Source organism: Ochotona princeps, chromosome 32 (assembly GCF_030435755.1).
Source record: "Ochotona princeps isolate mOchPri1 chromosome 32, mOchPri1.hap1, whole genome shotgun sequence".
Lineage (NCBI taxonomy): Eukaryota > Metazoa > Chordata > Mammalia > Lagomorpha > Ochotonidae > Ochotona > Ochotona princeps.
The window spans coordinates 7,348,479-7,366,342 of NC_080863.1; the positions used below are offsets into that span (position 1 = coordinate 7,348,479).

The 17,864-nt window shown below is 44.1% G+C and overlaps 1 protein-coding gene across 2 annotated transcripts in view; it reads left to right on the plus strand.

Annotated features, from left to right (window-relative positions):
- PPP3CC (protein phosphatase 3 catalytic subunit gamma) overlaps nucleotides 1-17,463 on the plus strand; it is a 61,759-nt gene extending 44,296 nt beyond the window's left edge. The window contains exons 7-14 of one of the 2 annotated variants that reach the window (XM_058657552.1): nucleotides 1,103-1,180; nucleotides 1,265-1,359; nucleotides 2,325-2,450; nucleotides 3,440-3,511; nucleotides 11,422-11,503; nucleotides 12,138-12,235; nucleotides 16,002-16,031; nucleotides 17,116-17,463. In XM_058657552.1, the coding sequence (XP_058513535.1) occupies nucleotides 1,103-1,180; nucleotides 1,265-1,359; nucleotides 2,325-2,450; nucleotides 3,440-3,511; nucleotides 11,422-11,503; nucleotides 12,138-12,235; nucleotides 16,002-16,031; nucleotides 17,116-17,297 (763 nt within the window). In that variant the 3' untranslated portion in view covers nucleotides 17,298-17,463. The remainder of the gene's footprint in view (nucleotides 1-1,102; nucleotides 1,181-1,264; nucleotides 1,360-2,324; nucleotides 2,451-3,439; nucleotides 3,512-11,421; nucleotides 11,504-12,137; nucleotides 12,236-16,001; nucleotides 16,032-17,115) is intronic. The other variant, XM_058657553.1, reaches the window with a different exon arrangement.
- Nucleotides 17,464-17,864: the final 401 nt, after the last annotated feature.

Genomic DNA, 17,864 nt, shown 5'->3' on the forward strand with positions numbered 1-17,864 from the left:
TTGTGTGGTCATGAGTTGTTTCTGGCCGCGAGTTCAATGTCAATGAATCAACGGTACGTATTAAGTGGAGTGTTTTTATACAGGATCACATCTGAAAGGTTACATATTAATCATGTGATGAGAATGTGAAGGAACCCAACCCAGTGTTTCCCCTGAAGTTAGTGATTCATTATGTGTTAATTCGGTGTTCACAGCAGTACCTGAACACACAGATGTTCAAGTGTCACACACCCAAAAACCGGGTGATGGCGGGCCTCGTGGGGGTTATTGGGGGTCACCCTGGCTAGGCCCATAGCACCCACTGGTGTGCAAAAGGGCCTGACTTGTGGCAGGCTGGGCTTGGCCGCAGCACTCAACATGGAGCTGGGGACAGACCTGACCAGGCAGCTGCATCTGCCAGTACGTGCATCGGATGGTGCAGGTGATGGGTCCAGCCTGACCCCGCGCTAGCCTGAGCTTACTCTAGGTAAGGTTTCTTGGGGGAGAAGGAAACCTTAGAAGAAAATGATTCGCTAATGAGCATCAGAGAGATGCTCAAGACAAAGATTTTAACAATCCACTAAATAATTCACACGTGGTCATCTCGGGTTAATTTTATATTCTCCAGTTCTTTTTATGAGGTGGTCATTCGGAAGTGTAGTAGTACTGAAAGAATATTTTAGGAGTGTATGCAAAAAATCATACTTCTCACTAGAGTATAGTTGGCTATAATGTTTATATCTACTCCTGAAAGATTGCTATATAATACCATCATGGTGTTGATAAGTTCTTTGATAGTTGAAAATTACACATTTAATTCACACACATGTCTATAGCTTATGGTTCTGTTTTACGTCAAGAAAAATGTTAGTGTTGTGTTTTATTGCTATGAGTTAAAGCCAAAAAAAAAAGATGGAAGGGCATGGGAGTGCTTTGTGCTAGAGGTTTGTCAGCTTCGTGTCTGTCACTGTGATGACGACTGCGCTGTTAATAAACGTTCAGTGACGTGCGGTACTTAAATCCTGAGACAGTCAACCCGATTCATCCTAACTTCCCCCTGGTTCGTTTTTTAACAATTATTTTAATTCTGAATTTATGTGTTTTTTTAAATACCCCTTTTTAGTTATCCTGCAGTTTGTGAATTTTTGCAGAACAACAATTTATTATCAATAATCAGAGCCCATGAAGCCCAAGATGCTGGGTAAGTTATCGTAAAACTGCACTAAATGTCCCCGCAGTTCTCACCTGTTGTATCAACACAGACGGGCTGTCTTCTCTCTTCCAGGTATCGAATGTATAGGAAGAGCCAGACAACAGGCTTTCCATCACTTATCACAATTTTCTCGGCCCCTAATTACTTAGATGTCTATAACAATAAAGGTAAACAACTCTCACAACACTTGATTTTGAATTTGTCAGTAATTGTGAGCTCTGATTTAACTACATGTATATATTTGTGGATATGATTTTTAAAGAATACTTTTTTGGAAAAAAAAAAATTTATGTATTTGTTTGAAAGGCTGAGTTACACAGAGAGGGGAGAGAGACACCCAAAGAGATCTTCCATTCTCGGATTCATTTCTGAAACGCCACAGTGGCCAGGGCTGAGCCAGCCAAAGCCAGGAGCCTAAAACGCCCTGTGGATCTGCCGTGTGGGTGACAGGGGTCCTGGCACTTGGGCCATGTTCAGTCATCCTCCCACCAGGATCGTCAGCCGAGCCAGAAGCAGGGCAGCTAGCACTCAGTCCATTGGGCTTACGGGATGTTGGCGACAGGGGCTACAGGTTAACTGACTGCGCCGCAGCGCCAGGCCTGAAAGAGAAATTTTAAGTAAGAAAAAAAGAGTGGTCTTAATTGAAACAAAGGCCAAGGAATTTAGAATTTATACTATTTTCGGTCTTCATCTCCTAGGGATTGTTTTTTTATGTTAGACAATATGTTTGTTTTTTATGTTAGAAGATCACAGAGCAAAAGAATAGGTTCATGTCAAGATAGCACAAATTCCTCACCAGCACTGGGGTTAGCACTGGTTTCATACTGTGCTCAAGAACAGGTACGAGAGTTTTCTAGAAATGACTGGTAGATGTCAGCTCCTGGTCTTCTGGTTTCTCTGTTACAGAACAGCCCAGAGTTCTCAAAATTTAAGCTGCTGTACTGGGGATTTGGGTTTAAATTTTCAAATTTTTAAAGAAAATCAGTTTGGCATCAAAATCTGTTGACTTTGTCCTGAATGTACATGGGAAGGCAGCTCCTGAGTCCTGGCGGGATGTGGACAGCGACTCAGAGCGCATCGGCAGTCCTGCCGTGTTCCCCTGGGTCAGGCTTTCTTGTTTTCTCCTTCCTAGCTGCTGTGTTGAAATATGAAAACAATGTCATGAATATCAGACAGTTTAACTGTTCTCCACACCCCTACTGGCTCCCAAACTTCATGGATGTTTTCACGTGGTCTTTGCCTTTCGTTGGGGAGAAAGGTAAGAGAACCATTACCCGCCCTGGACCATTGCTTGTCTTCTCTGTGGCTGGACCCACCTGTACTAGAAGTGGGGCTGTGCATGAGCCACCTTGATGTTTTGTTTATTTTCTACAGAGACTTTTAAATGGTGCCTGATCGATTCTTGGGTTTCAGTTCTGTGATGGTTTTCTTATTCTGTGTATCGATTAACAATAGCTGTCCTACTATGATCAAACTGTTAAAATAACAAGTAGCAGTCAGCCTCATTGCCTCAATAATTTCTTCAGTCCTAATCCTATTTAAACAGGATTTATTGTCCTTAGTAAGAGTTTTATATGCAATAAGTTTTGCAAATGCAAAATGAACCTGTTAAACATAGTTTATGTAACTTGTTCATAAAATGAGAAGTCTTTTTATTCAGTGAGGAAAAGTTCTGAACACCCATCTTATAAAATCAAGTAATTATGTCCTGGAGTTTTCAGACTCCATACTTTTATTGGAGCAAGTGGCCTACCTAAATTCTTACCAAACCCAAGGCTTCCATTTGATGCTACTCTTTTATTGTTAATATCATTATTATTACTTATTCGAAAGCCAGAAGGACAAATGAGCTCCCATCTACTGTTGAATGCCCACGATGACCAGAGCTGGGCCAGGCTAAAGCCAGAAGCTGGGAGCTCCATCAGGACCTCCCACATGGGTGGCAGGGATCCAGCTATTGGAGCCATCACCTGCTACTCGCCAGGGCACACATCAGCAGGCCGCAGGAATCGTGAGGGGAGCCAGGTTTGAACCCGGCACTCACATGGAAGATGCGGCCATACCAAGTGCTATCTCAACTGTTAGACTGGACACAACCCTAAGTGCTACTCTTTATAGTTGTTCTCTTGTAGAATAATGTCTGCATCTTCATTTAACATACATGTTTGCTTACATATCCACAATGTTTTAGAAGAAATATCCCACTAATTGTGTTAACTCTTGGCTGTTTTTTGTCTTGTCACGTAGTTACGGAGATGCTGGTTAACATTCTTAACATTTGCTCTGATGATGAACTGATTTCTGATGAGGAAACAGAAGGTAAACATTTCTTTGTTGGAACTAGAGAAGTGTTGGTTTGAATCATTTCTTTGTCTTACTGTAAAATGTATTATGTTCATGGCTAAAAATACGTAAGATTTGAAAAACGCACTAGATTATAAATGAGAAAAACAGTAGTCATCCGTGCTTCTGCCATCTCATAAATGTCTATCCACTCTTAACATCTTGATAAATTGTTGTGTTAACTTTCCTTTTTTTTTTGCGTATATTTTTTCATCTTTTTTCTTTTCAACAAAAATGAGGTTCATGTAATGGTATCATGAACATTTAACTGGTTTATTTCCATGTACTGGTTTCTAATGGCTACATAATTGTTCGTGTTGATTACCAATACCATATACCATACCGTTGGATATTGAATATTTTTTTCTTTTAATACTTATTTTCTTTATTCATCTGTAAAACAGGGTGACATGGAGGGAGAGGTCATCCATGTGCTGGTTTGTTCCCCACAAGGCTGTGACAGCCTGGTCTGGGCCAGGCCAAAGCTAGAAGCCAGGAACTCCATCTGGCTCTTCCAGTGTGGGTGCTGGGGCCAAAAACTTAGCCTATCATTATGCCTTTCCAGGTGCACTAGCCAGGAGCTGGTGGGGCAGCCACAGCTTGAACCTGCTCTCCGATACGGAATGCCTATATCTGAGGGGGCCATTTCACCTACTGTGCCTCAATGCCAGGCCTAGATATTTGTGGGTTTGTTGTTGTTGTTTTTCTCTTAAGATCCTTGCCATTTTGAAAATTGATACAGGTAAATGTAAGCACATTCCGTCAACAACCAGTGTTTGTGACATGCCAGATTTGTACTATAAACTATCTAATTCTTGCTGTTAATACACTTATGTTTTCCTTTTCTAAAAATGTATTATATATTTAAAAGGTAGAGTTAGAGAGAAGGAGGAACAGACACAGGGAGTGATCCTCCATCCACAGGTTCAGTCCCCAGATGGCGGCAGTGGTTGGGGCGGGCCAGGCTAAAGCCTGGGTGTCAGGAGACCAAGCCATTGGACTATCTTTTGTCTTTATGGTCTCATCAGCAGGAAGATGGGTCAGAAATGGAGCAGCTGGAAGTCAAATCAGTGCCATTAGTGGAATTTCAGGGTCACAGGAGCTGCTTAACCTGCTGTCCCATAATGTGGGTCCTATGAACTCATGTTCTGGTTTAAGGACAACAGCTGAGATATAAATGTAAGCCAGATGATGATACTAGAAAATGAAGAATAACCTTTTCTTGATTATTTCCATAGTATAAATGTCTAAAAATCAAATACCTGTGCCAGTTAATACAGTTTTAAATCTGATGCAGATGGCGTCTAGAAAGGTCTGCTGGCTTCCATGGGCAGTAGGGGGGGAGGAGTGATCCATATTTCACTGTAACTGCTCCATTAGAGCTTATTATGCTTGATGCCATTTGACGCTTAACTTTTCCTTTGTGTCTTCATGACTGGTAGACACTTTCCTTGTGTTTATTGGCCACAGTAATTTCTTTTTGTGACTTGTCAATTCAGAACTTCTACTCCATTTTTGTATTGGGTTGTATTTTTTTTATTGGCATGTAAAGAATCTTTATACAGTAACATTTTGTTATGTAGGTAGCCGTGTATTTTTTTTTCCTTAATGTGTTGTCTGAGAATACAGTAGATTTTGGAAAGATGGTGGTCACCGAGCTCAAAACTCAGACGGTTCTTTCCACATGTTGTGCTAAGCTGATTGACTCAGCTATTAGGATAAGCCATGTCCATAGCACAGACAGCCTGGGTTGCGTGGGGAATCCAGAGGCGATTCCCACACCTACTTATGCTTCAGGTCAAGAGTAGATGAAAACATAGCTTATGAGTACCTGTATCTGTAGAGCAGGAGAATGTTACAGGAACTGTTTCTTCTTCAGAGCAGACAAGAAATAAAAATGCTTAAAAAAAAAGGCATTTAAGTTCAGGGAAAATAAGATACAACAACAACAAAAAGCCGGGGCTAGTGTGATGACTCAACAGATTAATCCTCCACCTTCAAGCACTAACATCCCACATGGCTGTGAGTTTGTGTCCTGGCTGTTCCACTTCTGATCCGGATCCCTGGTGATGGTCTGAGAAAACAGAGGACGGTCCAAAACCCTGGGACCCTGCACCTGTAAGCTCTGGCTCCTGGCTTCAGATTGGCCCAGCTCTGGTTATTGTGGCCATGGAAGATCTCTCTTGCCTCTCTTTTTAATTTTTTTGTTAAAGATTTTATTTTTTTTAACTGGAAAGTCAGATATACAGAGAGGAGGAGAGGAAAGAGGATGATCTTTCATCCATTGATTTACTCCCTGGGTGACCTCAACAGCCAGAGCTGAACTGATCCAAAGCCAGGAGCCTGGAGCTTCATCCAGGTCTCCCACGCAGGTGCAAGAACCCAAGACTTTGGGCTGTCCTTGACTGCTTTCGCACAAACAGGGAGCTGGATGGGAAACTCATCTACCGTGATTAGAACCAGCGCCCGTATGGGATCCTGGCGCATGCAAGGTGAGGACTTTAGCCACTAGGCTATCATGCCAGGCCCTCTTGTCTCTATCCCTGCAACTCTGCCTTTCAAATAAAAACAAAATAAATCTATAATCAAAGAACACAATTAAACCAACAGTTTACTTCTTCATGTAAGCAGGAAACATGGGACAACATAATTGAAAGTGCTGAAATATAGTACGCAATAACTTGGAGTTTTATACATAGCAGAAGTTTATTTTCAGGATGAAAGTGAAATAAGCATTTTCAGACACGTTTTACACTTAAAACTTTCACTAGGGAGCCTAATTCTTTAAAATAGCCTAGTGGCTAAATTCTTTCCTTGCAAATGCCAGGTTCCCATATGGGCTCTGGTTCATGTCCTGGCTGCTCCACTTCCCTTCCAGCTCCCTACTTGTGGCCTGGGAAAGCAATCAAGGACGGCCCAAAGCCTTGAGACCCTGCACCCACATGGGAGATTCAGAAGAAGCTCCTGGTTCCTGGCTTCAGATTGGCTTAGCTCTAGCCATTGCGGCCACTTGGGGAATGAACCAGAGGACCTAGATCCTTCTCTCTGTAAATCTGATTTTCCAATAAAAATTATAAATTAATCTTTTAAAAAAAATTGTCATTGGGGCCAGCACAATGGTTCAGTTGGCTAATTGCTTTTGAGTGCCGGCATCCCATATGGATGCTGTTCGTGTCCTGGCTGTTCCATTTCCCATTCAGCCGGCTGCTCATGGTCTTGGAACAGTTGAGAATGGCCCAAAATCTTGGAACCCTGCACTTACGTGGGAGACTGGGAAGAAGCTCCTGGCTGCTGGCTTCAGATCAACTCAGCTCTGGCCATTGCAGCCACTTGTGAAGTGAACCAGTGGATGGAAAATCTTTCTCTCTCTCTCAGTCTCTCCTTTTCTCCATAAATTTGTCTTTCCAATAGAAATAAATAAATCTTAAAAAAGAAAAAACTTTCACTAAGGAAATTACCAGGAGAGTAGGAGAGTGAGCTGGCATTGTGTTAGCAGTGGGTTAAACCGCGACCTGTAACAATGGGTCCCTGTTGTAGTCCTGGCTGTCCCACTTCTGACAGATGTCTGCTGAGGCACCTAGAAAGGTAGCAGAGGATGGCTCCCGTGCTTGGACCCTGTGCCCGTGTGGGAGATCCAGAGAGCGGTCTCGGCTTCAGCCTGTCCCAGCCCTAAGTACTGAGCCATTTGGGAAGTGAACCAGTAGATACATAATCTTTGTCTCTCTCTCTCTGTCTCTCTCTCTCTGTTTCACCATTTGTCTCTGTCACTTTGCCTTTCAAATAATAAAATTTTTATTGAAAAAGAAAATTACCAGGAGACACTCTCTAAGTGAAACTCTGAATGGTATTATTTAAGCAGAGGGAGATACCTGGGAGAAGCTTGAAGGTTTGGGAAGAAATGAAGATTTCTAAGAATAGGAAATCTGTGTGCCAATCGAAAGATTGTAGGCTTTATTAAACAGTGATGATAATGATTTGGGGTTTTAAAAAAAAAACCCAAAATGTATAGTGCTTGTGGGCTAATTGGAGCTTGTTACTGTGTGAGGGCTGAGCCTTGCCCGAGAAGGGAAGGGAGGAGTCCGTTTCCTTTCTACTTTGCTGCCCAAGAAACCTGTGCTGTGTCCAGGGTCGCCTGCCAAGGGGTGGGCGTGACCCAGGTATGCCTGGCTGGGTTGAGCTTCAGTGCATTGGCAAATGCTGCAGGTGTCGCACATTGAGAGTCTGTGACAACCCTGAGTGGAACAAATCTGTTGGTACCATTTTCCTAAAACCTTGTGTTTATTTCTTGTGTTTTTGGTAATTCTCAAAATGTTTCAACTTTTACGTGGTTGTAGTGCTCTGTGATCAATGAATGACCTTTGGTGTCACTACTGTAAATATGTTGGGGTGCCATGAACCATGACCGCGTGAGACAGTGGGCTCAGCTGCTAAGTCCAAAATGCGTTCTGAGTGATCCACCACCGTCGCCATCTCCGCCTCTGTACGTCACGAGGCGCAGCAATATTGAAATTCAGCCAACTCAATCAATCACAGTTGGCTTGATTCCAATAGAAAGCTGGATGTGGTTAAGCTTTAAGAAAACGGGATGTCAAAAACCAAGATAGGCTTTGAAAACACGCTTGTGCCAAACAGCCGAGTTGTGAAAGCAAAGAAAAATAGGAAGATTTTATTTCTTTATTCGAAAAGTAAAGTGGCAGAGTGGGAAAGAGCTCTTCCACTTGCTGCTTCACGCCCCAAGTGGCCATAGTGGCCTGTTCTGGTCCAGGCTAAAGCCAGGGGCCTGGGGCTTCGAATGGGTCTGTTACGTGGGTGGAGCCCATGTGCTGGAGTCATTCTCTGCTCCCAGGAGCCCTGTTAGCAGGGAGCTGGATCAGAAGCCGCAACCAGTTCTTTGACCGTTAAGCCAAACTGGGATGCAGGCATTCCAGCCCCAGCTGCTGCGTCACAACACAGGTCCCAGGAAAAGGTCTTGAAGAAAACGAAGTGCTACTCCAGCAAACACATCAGCGAGAAGAAAGCTAAGCAAATGATACGGAGAAAGTTCCGTTGACCTGGATTGAAGATCAGACCAGCCAGGCTATTGCCTTAAGCCAAACCCAAGTTCTGCGCAAAGCCCTAGATCCTCAATTCTATGAGGAAACTGCAAAATAGAAAGCGAGAAGCTAGCAGAAGTTGGTTCCTAAGGGTTAAGGAAAGAAGTACAAGCGCAAGGTGGACCACCAGTACTGATGTGGAAGCTGCAGCAAGCTACCCAGAAGTCTGGCTAAGATCATGAATGCTAGTAGAGCCTATCTTGTGGTGAACTGTTTAATGTGTTTCTTAGTGCTGGGGACCCTGCTGCCTATTGAATATCTCTGTCATTAGAAATCATAGCCAAAGCCAACAAGGCATGAAGTGATATGATCATACCAGAGAAATATTATAGGAGCCCATAAATTATTAGAACAGCACATGCATGTAAAAAAAAAAGAGCCCTGGGTACAACGTTCATATGTGAAAGTCATTGGATTGAGCCTAGCGCAGTAGCCTAGCAGCACCCTCTAGAGTGAGAGTGTGAACAAACTGAAGTGGGAGAAGATGTTTACAGAGAAAGCCCATTCTCCGGCAATACAGGGAATGCAGGCTGGCAACATTGGGGCTGACACTTCACCCAAAGAGGGTGTCCAGATCACTAGCAAAAATGAGTAAATATGTTCAACGACATTGGTAGCCACAAGAAATGCAAATGGAAACCACAGTGGCCTGCCGGTACTCCCCTACCAGGATGGCTAAACTTAAAAGACGGATCGCAGCAATGCTGGCCGCATGGGCAGCCACGGGAATGCTCACGCGCACAAATGTATACTGGGACACCTGCTTGTGGGTCGTACCAAGGGTGATCCAGAGTTGAACATCCCATTGGGAGCGTTGTCATCCCAAGGATGTGTGTGTGTCTGTCTGTCTGTCTCACAAAGAGAAGTGTGCTAGAACATTGAGAGCAGCTTCAACTCAGGTGACCACAGACGGGAAAGAGGGTAAGTGGGTCACGGAATCCGACACTGGGACAAGGCGTGATGTCGAAAAACGCACTTCAGCAATGAGAGTACGTCACGTCGAGTAAAGGAAGTTAGATTCAACAAGCACAACTTGATTATCCCAACTACATGAAATTCCAAAACAGTGAAAACTGTAGTGCTTATGATTAAAGCACATCGAGAAAATGATGTCATTGGAAGCGTAAGAGTGATTCTATTTGGAAAAGAACAGCTGCCAGGAGGGGTCCTGCCGACAGTGTTTTGTTTATTGACCTGAATGCTGGTCTGATGGACATTTGCTTTTTCATAAGTCAGTGAGTTATGTATTTGTGTGCTTTTCGATATGTTTTTATTCATAATAAGGTTTAAAGAAAAAGCTATATCCCTACCAAAAAATGATGAGATTTTTGTAGGAATTTTTGGAAGTTACAAATACGGTGCTATTAGCTGATTCGGGAGAGCCAAGGCCCAGCTTAGCAATGCGCAAAGCCATGTCCCAACAGAGAGGCCTTGCAAAGCAGAGGCTCTGCAGCACCCGTTGCTAGAATCGGGACAGGCTGGAAGGCGTGGAGAAGAACGGAGGTGAAAGCAGCCAGCCTCCCACGCGGCCTGGGTGGGAGCCGTGGGCCGAGCGGTCCAAGGCCGCTCCGTGGCTGCTTTGAAAGCAAACCAGCAAGCAGGTGAATTAAGTGACTGCAAACACAGTTTCCCAACGAAACTGAAAATTCTGTGGGACATACCAGCTTAAAAAAAAAAAAAAGAATTCTACCCTGAGAAATAAGATAGAGAATTCATAACACAAAAACATAATATCTTTATTAGGAGATCTGTAAACTGTCTCTGCTGCTTGCTTTGCTAGTGGTTTGCACTGGCACAGGCAAGGCTGGGGATAAAGGATGTGAACTAACATGAAACTACAAATGGACACTTTGAAGCCATGGAAGGAGCTCCTGGCCAGGATGTAGACTTAACCCTGTGTGCTGGTACCAAGGATGTCTGTCAGGTGCCAAGGAGAGTACCAGCCTACTGCTTTCATTGCATTCCGCTTTGATTTTTTCTCTCTCTCTTGAGAGCAGGAGGTGAGGGAGGAAGGAGCGGCCGTGCTTCTCCTGACTGTGGAATGCCGTTACCTGGTGCATGCCTGGATTTGGCTTCTCATGTGCAGGCCATTTCCCAATTCTTAGATGAGAAAACAAAACAACAGCAATAAAGCCATAAAATTTTGGATTAACTTTTTCAGTGATGCTTCTTAAAAGGCCTTACCCATCCTTATAATTTGTACTGCACCGTTGTCAGTAGTACTCCGAGGAGATAACTCACCATTGTTAAGTGAAGATGGTAGATTGAAAGCCGCCCTCACTAAGCTGGCTGGACATGGTGTTGACATGCAGAAGGCAGCTGCTCCAGTGACCACCTGCCACTTGGCAGGCCAGACCCTGCATCCTAGGGTGGCCCACAGCATTCTCAAAAGAGATCTTTGCTGTGGCATCTGTCTGTGTGAGGTTTGTTTAATGTCCGTGTGTTTCATTCTTTGTTGTGTCCAGTTAGCTCCAAACCGCATAAATCTACTGTCTGCCTTTTCTGTGATCGCTCCATTTTTCACTTGATCTTTTTTTTCCTCCTGGTTGTTGTGTGTGTGTGTGTGTGTGTGTGTGTGTGTGTGTGTGTGTGTGTGTGTGTGTGTGTTTCTCTTGCGCCTTGAAACTTCCTGGAATCTTGGTTGGTTTTAACAAACTTAGGCTTTGATTTCTCTCTTTTTTTTAGTTTCTTTCACCTAAATCAGAAAACACTTCATCCTACCCCCCCCCCTTTTTTGTAAACCAACCTGTTAACACATTCCTTTAACTCATGATGTTCTCTGTATTCTCTAAGGAGGCACTACAGTTCGGAAAGAGATCATCAAGAATAAAATCAGAGCCATTGGAAAGATGGCGCGGGTCTTTTCAGTCCTTCGGTAAGGATAATCCCTAACTCTAGTATGGCGTGAAGGAATTTCGCCAGTAGGTTAGAAGTTGCTTTCAGGACAGCTTTTTCCCTAATTGTAGTGTGGCACTCCAGATCTTCAGGTTGCGTGTGGAGTGTGTGAGATTTACATCCTCAAGTGCCTGAAAACCCACTGGCCAACCTTCCCGTGGGCTGGTTGAGTGCCGTGAGTGTAGCGCCTTAGCTTTTGCTTGTTCAGATTCCGGCTGGACTTCTTAGCTGTGCGAGCTAATATCTGGGTGTTAGCTTCTTTGGACACTGACCTAACAGGACCTACCTCATAAGACTGCTAGGTAGATGAATTGCAATGAAATATGGGAACATTAGAACAGAACTTCCTTTGCTGAGTGCCTCTAACCGAGGAACAAGAGCTGTCTGCTTGTTTAAAATGGAAATATTTACACAAAGCATCCCTTTCTCCTTGAGCCACTGGCGTCTCTTAGCATCCCTTCCTTAAGTTAGGAAACAGGTTGGAGGCAGGAGAATGGCCAGCCCTTCGTGGCTTTTTTTTTTTTTTTTTTCCTGAATTGCTTTCCTGAGTATCTTTGTGCTGCTGAGCGGTGGTCTCCCTGGCATTAACCCAGGGCTTTGGTCTTGCTTTTCAGGGAAGAGAGTGAGAGTGTGCTGACCCTCAAGGGCCTGACCCCTACAGGTACCCTCCCCCTGGGCGTCCTCTCTGGAGGAAAGCAAACCCTTCAGACGGGTGAGTACTCAGATGCTCCTTTGGTGGAAGAAGCACTTCCATGCCCAGCAGCCCATGTAACATTACAAACCTTGGCTTCTTCCCATGAACGCCACGAAAATAGGTTGGATGGCCAACCTGGGGTCGGGGAGGAGGAAGTCTGGACCCTTCCTTCCAGACACAAAAATGAATGTAAAATGGACCCTGACTTAGGAGCTTGTTTTACTTACTATACCTAACAGGAAACATAGCATGCGAGTAAGCATTTGGGCCCTTCAGTAGAACACACAAACGTGTTAGCTTTAAAAAAAATAATAGATTGAATCCCCATAACTTTGTTTTCTTCATGAAAATACGTAATGAAGAGAAAGAGAAGCAATTCAAAATGACCAAATGACACTGCTCGAAAAGCATGTTGAGAGGGCCAAGGAGCATGTGAAAAGACAGTAATGTGGTTATTTTGGGAGGAAATGAATATTAAAACCATGGTGAAATACCACTACATACATACTGGAATGGCTTTAAAAAAAGTAGTAGCAGTCTGACCATACCAAATATTAGTGTGTTATTGAAGAACTAGAACTAAATCCGTTGCTGCTGGGTTGGCGAATTGGTTCATCTACTGTATCAAGCTGTTGAACTAAATTTCATCCACCCTGTCACCCAGCAAGCTCGCCTCTGGAATATACCCGAGGGAAATTACTGTTCTTACTGCTTTGCTTGGTAATTATTGAGCTATTGTGAGAACAGCTCTGACCGAGACATTTTAGAGCAAATGGAAGTTAACATGAGTGAAGAAAAAAAGGGACTGTCCTAGACCATCCTTATTTGAAAATTTTTCAAAATTTACTGGTCCACAAGTTTTTGTTTAAATTTAATTATTTTTATAGACCTTGGAAGATCACATTTGCAGGTTGGGATCAAGTAATCAAAAGAGTTTTATGGCCATGTTATTTGGGATCTTGTTTGTTTACAATTCTTGGTCATTTTTGGACTCACTGGAATATGAATGTTTTCAAGAATCGGAGATTGTTTATATTTACAAAACCGATGGAAGTTTTTAGGACTAGAGAGAATAAAGCTAAAGTTGGAACCAACTTTTCAGAGCCTACTATGTGCTCTGACTGACGGCAGGACCTGAGTTGGTTTTGTTGTTTGCATTGGCACAGCAGAGCACTGACTGAAAGACCTTCGGACACAGTGAAATAAGATAAATCCACTTGGAAATTGCAGAACAAAGGAAACCAAAATTAAAACCAACAGCCCCACATTGAACTCCAAGCTTCCTAGCAGCCAAAATAAAGAGGGAAACTGGGTAGAAGAAAAAATTGCAAAGTTATAAGATTAAAAAAAAAATTCAGATCTGTAGTTATGAAAAGAGTGCATCAAGATGAGAAACTTGGGTGCTGTCCGTGGGACCTTCAAGAAAGTGCAAGGACAACCCTGTAGCGTGGTGCAAAAGATACGGAAATTGCATATCTCATAAGGGACTGGTGTCTATGAAATATGTTACCCAAAAAACCCTCTTACAACTGAATAAAAAAAGAGACACCCCCACCAGAAAGTGGGTGAGGAATATGAATTGAATCGTTTCTAAACCAGCCATACAAACAGCACGTGAAAAGATCATTAAACTTCCAGGAAGTACAAATCAAACTAAAATAAGATATCACTTTCTACCCAACAAGATGGCAACAGTTAATAAAAAGTACTGGAAATAGAGAAACTGGGATGCCACAGGCTGCTGATGGGAGTGTAAAAGAGTCAGCTGCTTTGGGAAACAGTCTAGCGGTTTCTCAAATGATTAAACAGAGTTCCCAAATGGCCAGAAATAGAATTCCAGTCTGAGGTATCCCCACCCCACCCCCAGAGAAATGAAAACACATCCACACAAATATTTGGCACACAAATGTTCATGGATGACCCTTCATAGCAACCCAAATGACTATCAGCTACTTAACAAACCGCGGTATAGCCAGTGGGATCCCAGCCAGCCGTGCTTCAGCACAAACGAAACATGAGAACGTGAACAGGGAAAGGCACATGGCACCAAGGACCAGGTTCTAATACGATTGCAGTTACATGAAGTGTCCAGAACAGGCACGGCTATAAAGAAAGAAGAACAGATAGATCGATGACGGGGATGCGGTAAGGAGGGAAAATGGACAGTGGTTATATTGAGCTAGGGGATTTCTTTTTGGGGTGATGAGAGCATTCTAAACTTCAATTGTGGTGATGGCTGCCCCGCTCTAAACTACCAACTTGTACAAGTGTAATGAGCAGCACATGGATTCTGTTTAAGTGAAGATAATACTCGCTGCAAAAGGCAGTAGTTCTAGGAGCGCCTAAAGCAATGTGCTGGTTCCTAAACTCTAACTGGACCAACATTTCGGTTAGCACACCAGTCCAGGCCCAGCCGGGTCCTCCCACTCCCAACAGAAGGCTCAGTGAGGTCCTGTGAGAAGGCACTCCTGCCATTTCAGGAGATGAGAAGGGATGTGGCTTTGCTTTAACAATGCCTGCAGCTGGTGGACCAAAGCCAACGCTTGCGACATTGAGACCCAGTACGCTGTTTCCATCCTGGAGCTTTTTCGTCTCTCTGCTCGTATTAACATGCAGAAGCCTCCGAAGCAAGCCCCTGTTTGTCCCTGCTGCCTTTGAAAAAGAGATCACCACTGGATGAACTAACTGGATCTTTCTTGCTCCATCCTATCCCCTTCTCCTACATTCAGGTGTTGGCTGTCTGAAAAAGCAGGCGCAGGGTTTATCTCGGGCCAGTTTGCTCCTTTCCCCTTGACGGAGGAGAAGAGGGCGTTCTTAGTCACAGCAAGCCTGCCCTCACACACACACGCACACACACGGAAGCCTCGTGGGTCGGAAATGCCAGCCTCTGCTGCAGCTCTAACCCCAGATGACTCTGGGAATTGTCACCAGGAATGCAGTAGTGCTATGCCTTGGCCAGCTAGTGCTCCACTCCCAAGCAAGAAGCAATCCCTCACTTAAAACCTATTTCTTTCTCTTTCCAAAGCGCACTGACAAAAATTAATTTCACAGGTCACTTGGCCCTCACCTAAGTCTCTTGAGAGCCATAGTTGTGATTGTAAATAAGATTTTTCACTAGCAGCCAGCACCTCATTTAATTCTGTCTGAACTATTACAAACCCAAAAATTGGATGTTGGATTATTTGTGAGGACAAATTATTGTGATACGTGGCTCTCAAGACATAAATAACCAGGTGGCATAGCAAGCTAATCCTCCACCTGTAGCACCAGCATCCTGTATGGGCACTGGTTCATGTTCTAGCTGCTCTACTTCCCATCCAGCTCCCTGCTCATGGCCTGGGAAAGCAGTGGAAGGTTTCCCAGGTCCTTGGGTCCCTACACCCACATGGGAAGCCTGGAGGAAGCTCCTGACTCTCAGCTTCAGATCAGCTTAGCTCTGGCCATGGCAGCCATTTGGAGAGTGAACCAGCAGATGGCAGATCTCTCTCTGCCTCTCTCCCTCTGTAATTCTGACTTTAAAGCAAACTAACTAAATCTTGAAAAATAAGTAAAATGAAGCGAAAATTTTCCCATGCCGTCCGAGATGTTGACAATATTAGAAACTTTCTCCACCTCCTGTTCCCAATCCTGATTTAGTTTCTTGCGGTAATCCTGCCCTTGCTGTAGCCACTGGACTTTGTTAATGCATGTGGGTAGGTTCGGAGGCAGGGATTATGGCCGCGCTGTGGGTTACTCACTCTTTTTCTGTCTTCGTTTTTGCACGCCACTGCTCCTGCCCTCACAGCCACAGTAGAAGCAGTAGAGGCCCAGGAAGGTATGGCCGTGTTACTCTGATAGTTGTGGTCATGTGTCTGTCTGCTGGTTCTGGACGGTCTCCTCAACGTTGCCAACCTTTTATTATTGCATCGCCAGAACTGTATCTGTGAGCAAATGTTCACAAAGCAGGTGTTTTCCTGTGTGTACTGTATTTGTATTCACTTCAATGACCTTCACCACTGCTGAAGTGCCTCCAGACTCAGTTTGAATGCAATGAATGAATCCATTTGAAGCTGAAGCAGCTGGTCTCAAGGGGGTCAGGAGTTCAGTCCTGAATCCCTGCTGGGTACTAGATACATCCATTGGATCACATGAGTTTAAAACCAATGTGCCTCCTGGGTGACTCTAAGCGGGCTCAAGACTAGAGGCAACCATACCCAGGAATTTAGTTTGGTTCATTTCCAAGGCTACCCTGATGTAGTCAAGGTCAGTTGTCTGTTTCTATAGAAACATTGCAGGAACATTTTCTATGAATCAGTGGGTGAACACCATTGGAGTGAATACATATGTTATAAGTTGACTTGGTAAGGTGGCTCAGACTAGAGGAGCTTTCCTTGATTGAGACAGAAGGAAAATATCCAGAAGTTATCCTGATGGCTTTTAATTTAACATTCAGCTCCTGGTTATACAATGATAAAAAGCTGACCTGAGCCAGAAGACCTAACTCTGCTGGCTTCTGTTTTGTTTTGTGATCAGTGTCGTGTCTGTGTGTCCAACCACGAGTCTGTGTTTCCACGTGTTCTCTTATTCTCATGCTGCCTCTTTTCTCCCACTGAACGTGTTTCTGGCCCCAAGAGCCTCCTCCCCAGATGTGTCGGGACCAAGTGCCAGTGTGCTTGTGCCATGGCTGTTGGTACTGACCTTTCATAAAAATGAGTCTCAGCTGCCTCTAGAACCTGAGGAGGCAGCAGCTTGGTGAGCCAGCGCCCAGCTGCCCTCCCTGCCCTCCAGGGACAGGTGCTCCCTAGCCAGCCTCTCTGTGTTCCCTCTAGAAGGCCTCCGTATGCTCACAAGAAACTTGGCCAAGCCTGTTGCTTTGCTGCCTAACTGGGTACTTCCGCCCCTTTCCCATTTTTCCATAGCCATCCGAGGGCTCTCGCACAAGATCCGGAGTTTCGAAGAAGCCCGAGGTCTAGACCGAATCAATGAGCGAATGCCACCCCGAAAAGACGGTGTCCACGCGGCGGGGTCAGGGAAATCAGTAAGCCCCGCACATGCAAACCCAGCGCACAGGAGCAGCGACCACGGGAAGAAAACCCAGTAGTGGCCCAGTCCTGCGCTGGCACAGCTGGATTCAGAACCTAAGAACAAGTTTCAGTTATTTATTATTGGAAAAATGAGACAGTGACAACTCAAGACAAACCTGGAGGTGCATTCAAACTCAGTCGGCATTTATTCTGTAAGGAAGGTGACCATTTTGTAACTTCTTCTAATTTATGTTCTATATATATATATATATATATAAAGTGCATATATTTTGTTTTGCTGTAATTTTTTAGAGACTCATCGTTGTTGTCAATGTGTATATGAAGTCTTGTGCTATTGTCGAGGGGACCTACCCCTAATAAAAGGGCTTTGGAAGCCTCATTCCTGGGTTTCTGACTTGAACTAATCATAGTTTTTAACTCCCATTGTTTAAGAAGTTAACCTGCTTCTTTTGAGACTAATAACTTTTTAAATACAAGAAGGTTTTTTTTACCTGTAACTTTTTTTCTTCTCTTCCTGCTGGGTGCCATTGAAGAAACTCCTGTTCCAACTCAGTCTCAAACTTGGTTATCCTAGAATTGATATGTTAATAACCCCAATGACCTTAAGGGCCCCGGGGACTGCT